Consider the following 8,776-nt stretch of genomic DNA (forward strand, 5'->3'; position numbering starts at 1 on the left):
CAATTTGGGGAGATTGGAAAAATAAGCATATTGATAAGAATTATGTGGTTGAAATCTGTTCACATAGGATCTGTTGAAGATGATATAAAGTTTGTTATAAGAAAATGAATGGCTCAGGCTCTAGTGATCAGGAGAGAATTGTTTCCCCTGCTATGCCTCAGGCTCAGGCTCTGTGAAGTCCCAGACTCAGGAGGCTCAACCTGTTTTCTCTCGCAATGCAGCTATCCTGGTAAGCCAAACCTGTTTTCTTTCTTAATTAGTGTGTCGCATTGCAGGGTGATGTTTCAAGCTGCCCTTGCTAAGTTGATCACCATCTGTTTAGGAGGGGATGATGGTACTATGGCGGTAGCCACAACACAAATAAACCCGAAAACAACAACCATCCCCTCTTCTCCCACTCAAACAAATCACAATCCCCACTTCCCATTTGAAAACACAACCCCAATTACAGCATATCCCACCTTCAAGCCCCCCACAAACCAAAAGACAGGACAGGTTATTAAAAGAATAGTCTTATTTTTATCCCTAGATACCAGAAAGGCTTGACAATAGAAGACAATTGAAATTGACAGAATACAGCATATCTAAGCATTTATCAAAAGCTTTAGACAATAAAACAGCAGTGCAAAAACAGTTTTCACAATCAAGAGAATAACTTGTCTTTATTTCAGTAAAATAACAATAATACAGATGAATGGCAACTTCTAGTCAAGTTTCACGTTTAGTAAGATAAACTGACCAGGAAAAGAACAAATGCCATACTGCCTTACAGGAAGAGGCTCCAGCATTCTCTTGATGCACAGTTATGCAAGATCAATAGACTTCAACATGCCATTGCTTGTTCTTTTTGAGCTGTGCAAGCTTCTCTTCCCAGTTCTCTCCTCTCTGGTCTGCAACCCTCTTAAGAGTTTCTTGGATCCCAGGCATCATTCCCTTAAGCCCGCAAAAATATATATGGGCTCCACCATCCAACAGCTTGAAAATCTCATCACTGTATTCCTCAATCTTATCCTGAACATACATCTTGCCTCCATTCCTGTTCTTTTGTTCTCTACTAAGAGCCTTGTCATATCTAAACTGATCTGGGTAGTCCTTAAGATACTTGGTGAACTCATTGTCATAGAGGAGACTGTCAGTATTGGCCACCCCAAGGAACAGCCAAGCTAGACCACCAAACCTGAATGAAGGGACATCCTCCATAAACATGCGGCGGAGGTAACCTCTATATGGAGCCACTCCAGTACCAGTAGCAATCATTATGTGAGTAGCATTCGGGTCGTCTTCTGGCAAAAGCATAATCTTACCAGAGGGACCTGCCAAGATATCTAAATTCAACTCATAGAAATATAAAGTGTGCATGCCATAATCTACACCAAAAAGATAATCTCTACTTCCCATTGGAACGAGAAATTTTAGGTTCATCTGATTATATGAGTTTGAGCCAATTGTGTCTTGATACCAGAAGCATGAAAACAGAATAAGCATGAATCAACTAGCATAAAATAAGTTATTGAATTACCATTCAAAGTGTTTTTAAATAGAATAGGATTACTTCAGCCTACACAAGTTATTTGTGTTAGGGGAGGGATGATTTGATGAACATGCACTTTACATAAGAAGAGTCATCTAAACTAGCAAAGTTCTAGTTCCTAAGCTATAATTCCTATAAAATTATGAAAATTACTTTCTAGATCTTTCCATATATAATATACCATAAATAGACTTGCCATATAATCCAAACTAGCAAGAAAAATAACGCTTTTCACATTCATTATGTCTTCTTAGTCAATGTCAACATTAGAGGTGCTATTAAAAAATGTATTTCCATTATACTCATCAGAATTGGTTGCAAGCTAGATAAATGTACTTTAACTAGTGGTATAAACAAGAAAAATTAGATTCCTATAGCTGATTCTTAGGAATTTGACAAATGGGCTAATTTTTTTTTTTTTTTTGATAGGTTTGGCAAATAGGACAACTTGATTTAGTATAACCTTCTACAATATCAAACAGCCTTACCAGTGATCTTGACTTTGTCTCCAGGCTTTGAATCACAAAGATAATTGCTGCACACACCATTTTTTGAAGGATCCTCTTTTCCAGTCACAGGGTCATAATAGACAGCACGGCGAACACACAGGGTGGTTGTCTTCCCATCAAAAAAGTCTCCATACCTGGTGGATGCAATTGAATAAAGCCGAACATTGTGGGGAGCTCCTGGTTTTTTTGGGTTTTCACCCTGGTCCCCAAGGGAAAGAATTGACTCAGAAAACTTAATGGCAAATTTTGTCTACAGTAATGTCATAATTAGCATGGCAAGCATAAAAGTCAAACTGCATGTGACTCCAACATATGAGTTTGGGACCCACCATTTAATGGAGTCGAAAATTTAGACTAAAATAGAATTAGCTTGATTTCAATAGAATCCTGGTCATTGTCTATCACATTTGATACTGAAAAACTGCAAGACATTCAGACCTGTAGTAATTGGTTACTTAAAGAACAATGCTTTTGGGATGAGAAAATGATTGCTCTTCAATATGTATCTCATCTATTAAAGATCCCTATGAAAGGAAGCATTGAAAGGGAACTATGGCTTTTACCCTCCATATGATGTATCTGATATCAAAATAAGTTTGCAGAGAGGTAGTAAATCTTAAGGCACATTATCCCCCATATGAAGTATCTGATATTGAAATGAGTTGGTGAAGAGGTGGTAAATCTCAAGGCATAGCATAAGCAGTTTTAAGTTAACAAATAAAATGCTATACAAAATTATTTTAAAAAAAGTAACATACAATATATAAGGAATATGGCTGACTAAATAATATGACTTACAGGAGGAATTACACCATAACTCTGTCCTTCCCAATAGGGAACAATGCCACCGTGATCAATCACAATATGACATGTCTCTCCTGGTGCTTTTGGGCCCACAATCCTTTCAACAGAAACTATGGTAGCTGTATAAGGTTCCTTGGGCTTGTATAAATTTAGTGGGGGCCCTTTGGCATCTTCAAGTTCTAAAGGTGAAACTGCAACCTTTGGTATGCTAGCTTGTTGCACTGACATGCATACTACATAACGATTTTTCAAACGCACATTCTTGGTTTTTAAATCCAAAGCCAATATAGGTGCCCATGATTTCTCATGAAAGCTGATATTGTGTCTCTGCAATAAAATCAAGAACAGATTCCATGAGTACTTGTTCATACCAAGAGCAGGTTAAATTGCAAATCATTGTAGTTACATAAACAGAAAATGTTTAACATGATGTAGTTTTAGTTTTATAGTTGTGCTAAAAATATAAATAAGAAGGGAAACACCAATTGTTATCAACTGAAGGTTCAGAAACTAATTACATATGCTCCAAGGAAAATTGGAGGAAATTGACTTTTACTTTTAGCATCATGAAGTATGGAGATTTAGTAAGACAATACTGCAGTCAGCAAACTGAATAGTGGATAGTCAAAGAAATGAGCAATGTGGAGGAGATTTGTATCAAGAATGGATAGCCATATCAGATAACTGTAACATTGTATATATAAGCTCGGTTGGCGGCTGCTTTAACTTCTATTGAATTACTGGAGATCTTTTTAATATGGCCCCAATCAAAATATCAAATGCTTTTTTGAAATATTAATTCAGCTTTGACATACATCCAGAAAACAACATTTATCAGTGAGACAACACATCCGTGGATGTAAATCAGATGATTAATTGACAAGGTGCTGAAGCATTTAAAGAGCACAACCTATGAAGCAATTCTAGGTACCCCTGTTTTATTTAAATTTCTTTGTCTCAATTCCTTCTAACAAAACTGGCCCATATTATAACCATTCAGGCTAAACATGACCAAATCCCTAAAGGGATATCAATGCTCAGTACGTGACCCTGGGCTAGGGGGAAACCAATGTGACTGTTAAACTAAGTTTGAGAGTAGAATACAACCCTAGTGACAATTACAAGTAGAATACAAAACACAAATGGACAATCACTTTTTTTTTTTTTTTTGATAGGTAAACTATTTTTTCCCCTTTTTCATCCCCACTAGGGCTCGAACTTAGAACCTCCAACAGCCCCCTATCACTTAACTCAGGCCTCAAGGGATGGAAAATCACAATAGTTACATCATTAAATTTGATTTCAGATTAAACAATTGTTTTTTTGTGAATCCCCTGAATGTTGGGGTCCTTAGTTTCTATATGCCAACATCAATTCATATGATGTCAGCCCAAGGTACACATAGATGCAAACATATAAGAACATCGAACCAAGGCCCCTAGGTTTAGTTTTAAGAAGAACCCAAGGAGACCATCCATTGTGAAAGTGCCATTTCTCAACACAGCACTCCAAGTGAATATTATCATCAGAAAAAGTATTTAAAGCTTTAACTTCATAGATTTAGAAGGAAAAGAGAGAGATTTCAGCTACAAAAAACATCAATTTATATGGCATTTATAGAAAAATAGAGGAGTAGATGTTTTCCCAAAGCTAAGCAAAGAATTAAGCTTTGATACACACCAAGCATTAAAGTTATACATAGCATAATCACAAAGAGAATTTTAAACACCAAACTTTCTATCCATAACATAAACACAAACACTAGGCAGTCAGACTGGATCTTGGAGAGAAAAAGTAAAATTAGCTTTTTCAGTAAACCCATTTCCTGGTTGACATGAGGAGGAAAATACTGCAGAAATAAATTGAGAAAATTCTGACATTTATTTATTTTTTCTCTCATTCTTTCACCAAGATCTAATTGGTGCCTAAGCCAAGTGGACGAGATTAACAACCTGAAACACGGATCTTCGAAGAGATGACTCGCCACCAACCGGAACAGTTACAGAAACCTGCATTAAATTCCACACTTCATTAGAATCACTGTAGAAATTAATCAAGTTAATAAATTATCTTCTGTTTGATTCCTCGGAAAAAGGTAGGGAAAGAAGATAAAATTAAATGCAGAAAACAAAAAACTCTGCCCAACAGTGCCTATTACAACCGGTTTGATCTTGAAAGGTAAGATTCAAAATTCTGATTATCTTCTCTTTTGCTATACTTTCTCAGCCACCAAACACTTTCAACAATAAAATCGAAAAACGGATCATAGAAACCCAACGAACACAAGCCCAAAAATGCAACAAAAGAATTAATAAAACTAAACACAGAAATTATCCAAACTAAATTAGCCAATCAATTTCACAGCATTAGGTGGCCGAGAAAGCGAAGGAAAATAAACAGAACCTAAAATTGCGAAGAAAAAAAACTCTCAAAGTTCTCATGATTTAAAAATCAATCCTCTGCACATAATTGCGAGCTTGTAAAATTTTGAAAACCAACAGCAATAGGGAGATATTTTGGGTTTTTTTTTTTCTCGGGAAACAAAGGGAATGCGAGAACTGGATTGACCTGAGAGACGGCCAAATGAGCCATGACGATGCGATGGGGAAGCTCGACAGATTCGATTCAGCAGAGGAAGTGAATACGTTAGGGTTTCTTATAGGGTTTTTGGTGGGATCATGTGAGCGAGGATGACCCCTTGGCGATCAGCAAAGGACGTTCCTTTACACTGCCTCTGCCTCCCCATTCTGATTTTCTCATTTCCATTTATTTACCTTTCTCTCCTTCTACATTTACAAAATTACCATTCACTCTCTCTTTATGATTTGCATTTTATTAAATTTAAAAAATCCTAAATCCATTCAAATTTTGCTTTCCATTTCTAAATTTTAAGAAAAATACTAATACAAGGTATTTGTCCAACCACCTATTTGACAACTGTTTTTAATAACAATTATTTTTAAATCCATCCAACTTTTGTTTTTTATTTCCAAATTTTAAGAAAAATATTAATATAAGGTATTTGTCCGATCACCTATTTTACCTACGGGTTTGTTTGAAAACTATTTTTAAGAATAATTTTTTATTCTTTAAAACAAAAATACATGTTTAATAAATAGAAACTGTTTTATGTAATAACCGAGAAAAAGATATTTTTAGAGAACAACTTTTAGTTGTATTTATTGTTTTCTTATATCTTTGAAGGGTCGTTTTATAAAATAATTATATAAGTATGTAAAATAATTAAAAATAAAACACTAAGTATAAAAATTATTTTTAAAATATATTTAAAAATATTAAAAATAAGTTAAAAATATTTATTTTTGTTTTATAAAATATCAAAGAATAATTTTTATTTTTTAGAATTATTTTACATTTAACCCATTGAATAAGGATACAAACAAATAAAATTAAGGAACAAGCTATAAATAATGAGATCGACCACTCAATATTACCTTATTATTGGTATCATTTTAATACCTATCAATTTTTTTCCAATTTTATTAGCTTATATAATTTTGAAATAAATTTAAAAATACCAAATCAATCATCTTCAACAAGACTTTTTTCTAAGGCAATGTAATTTATTATTATTATTATTATTATTATTAAGTACCCAACTAAATATGACCCTTTTTAAAATTACCTCTTAGAGCTATATTTTTAACAATTGCCAAGTTAATTAATCTAAATTTAAGCAAAACTAATGTAATTTGGCCTCCAAAGCTTAGTTAAAAATAATATTAAGAAAACAATAACTAAATGGAAAATGTTAGAATATCGATTCAATACTTATTGAATTTGCAGTTTGGGTCACTAGAAAGATATGATGTGATTTAAGTCATTGGATAAAGATACAAATATATAAGATAAGAATATAAATAATGTGACCAAAATGTATATATATAAAAAAAAGATCAAAGTATGAACCAATGAAATGCAAGTGAGATACAAAATAATGAGAATAAATTATTAATCAAATACACCTTAGTTGATACATTTTTTGATAGATACTTATAACGGGACATGATTAATATATCAAAATATTACCAATTTGTTTAGTAGTTGTCTTTTATAATAGTTTTTTGTTCTTTAAAATAAAAAAAGAAAAACAAAAAAGCAGAAAAATATGTTTGACAATCAGAAAACATGGTATTTTTAGAGAATATTTTTATAAGTGTTTTTAGTTGTTTTAACTTGTTTTCTAAATATTATTTTAAAAAATAATTATATAAATATGTAAAATGATTAAAAATAAAGTATTAGATATAAAATTTATTTTAAAATATAAAAAATAAATTAAAAACTTTTCAAGTTCTCAAACAAACTTTTATTTTACAAAACATTATAAAACAGTTTTTCAAAAACTATTTTTCAAAATTGTATTTGAAAACAATTACCAAATATGCCCAACCTCACTCAAATGTAAAAAAGGTGAAGTAAGCTTTTAATAGGTAAATCATTATATACATAAAAGGCAAAGTAGTTGCAACTTGCAACAATGGGTCAAATGCAAGAACATGGGTTGGGAGGGCTATTCGAATATTAATTTACAACAAAGAAAAGGGTTGTTTTGGGAATAAAATGAATAAACTATTTGGATAGGTGTGGACTACAAGGCCTTTAGGAGGGTGATTTGGTCATAAATGATAGAGGAAGTCCCTAGCTACCTCCAAACGGCCAAAATTATACTTGAGGGTTTTCAAAGAATACCCGCAACTTATCCTCATTGGATGAACCTTATTCTATTTGCCCTATGGCGGCTGCCCCCTCAAGCAGGAGTACTTGGTAATCAAAGACAACATATAAGTGATACACATTGTGCTATTGAAAAGAATAATAAATAAAATATATTTTACTTTTAATTAAAAATTTAATATAAAAAGAAAATATCTTAATATCTTTAAAAAGAAATTAAAATAATATATTTTATTTATTAATTGTAAAAATAGATAAATATTTCTTAATCAAGATTTTATATATGCAAGACCTTCTACTTCAAATCCTAGTCTAAATGGTGTTGATTTTACTCCAAAAATTCTTATTCCTATATATCAGCAACAAGAATCTCCTCCTGCGTCACCTACTCATTCGGATATGTATCTTAATCAAGTCAATATTATTCACAAAAAAATTTATAAAAAGACTCCTTTTACTCCTAATGTAGAATGAATAAAATCAGATTATTTTGCCCCTTATAATAATACTAAAAGAGCATATTTTCAATCATTTCCTCCTCAAACTATAAATGTATTAAGAAAACAATATGAAAAATATATGAATCAAAAGAAAATTACTATTCCTTTCTTCTATTGGTTTTTCAAACTTAAAAAACAAAGAAAACAAATTATAACTTTAAGAGATAAAGAAGGACACCAATTAACACTAAAACACTCAGAACATGTTCAAAAAAGAATTTTAATAATAACTTCAAAATTAGGTTCACAACCACCCTTAAATAATCATCAATTTAATTTTGACAATAATTCAATTTTTGCATCACCCTTCAAAATTCTAAGAACCAAAGATGAACAAAGTCCCATAATTTACAAGGATATTAGACAAGTTCAACAACAATTAAATTATACAAATCACTCTCTTTAACATTTAAGTCAACAAACAACAAAAATTTCTAAATTTTTGTTTTCTTCTACCCCGGGAGGAAAGATAGGAGAAACAGAAACATTAACATCAAAATCTTCAAAAATTTCCTCAACTCTATCATCATCATCATCACCTTCCAAATCTTTAGAACAACCTTTTATTATTCCTATAAATGCTGCAAAATCAAATATTCAATTAGCCACACCATAAACAATGTTAAAAGAAATACAAATTAGATTAGATAAACTCAATATTAACGGTATTAATCAATATAAGAATCAAATTCAAACTATAACAAAATGAAAATAAGAAATAAATAAAATAGAAG

General features: G+C 32.0%; 1 protein-coding gene across 1 annotated transcript; it reads right to left on the reverse strand.

Moving 5' to 3' along the window:
* Positions 1–565: 565 nt before the first annotated feature.
* Positions 566–5,565, reverse strand: LOC117924065 (ferredoxin--NADP reductase, root isozyme, chloroplastic-like). Its single transcript, XM_034842618.1, has 5 exons — positions 5,413–5,565; positions 4,797–4,853; positions 2,839–3,171; positions 2,020–2,239; positions 566–1,313 (listed from the first exon to the last, which is right to left on the reverse strand). The coding sequence occupies exons 1-5, from the start codon at positions 5,434–5,436 to the stop codon at positions 814–816; spliced, it is 1,134 nt and encodes a 377-aa protein (XP_034698509.1). The 5' UTR covers positions 5,437–5,565; the 3' UTR covers positions 566–813.
* Between the last annotated feature and the right edge of the window lie 3,211 nt (positions 5,566–8,776).

This window comes from Vitis riparia, chromosome 10 (assembly GCF_004353265.1).
Source record: "Vitis riparia cultivar Riparia Gloire de Montpellier isolate 1030 chromosome 10, EGFV_Vit.rip_1.0, whole genome shotgun sequence".
NCBI lineage: Eukaryota > Viridiplantae > Streptophyta > Magnoliopsida > Vitales > Vitaceae > Vitis > Vitis riparia.

Coding starts and splice junctions, on each gene's coding strand:
- LOC117924065 (XM_034842618.1), bottom strand. CDS start 5,436: ATGGCTCATTTGGCCGTCTCTCAG. Junction 4,854..5,412: donor CTCATTTGGCCGTCTCTCAG/GTCAATCCAGTT, acceptor AATTTAATGCAG/GTTTCTGTAACTGTTCCGGT. Junction 3,172..4,796: donor TTCGAAGATCCGTGTTTCAG/GTTGTTAATCTC, acceptor ATTTTATTGCAG/AGACACAATATCAGCTTTCA.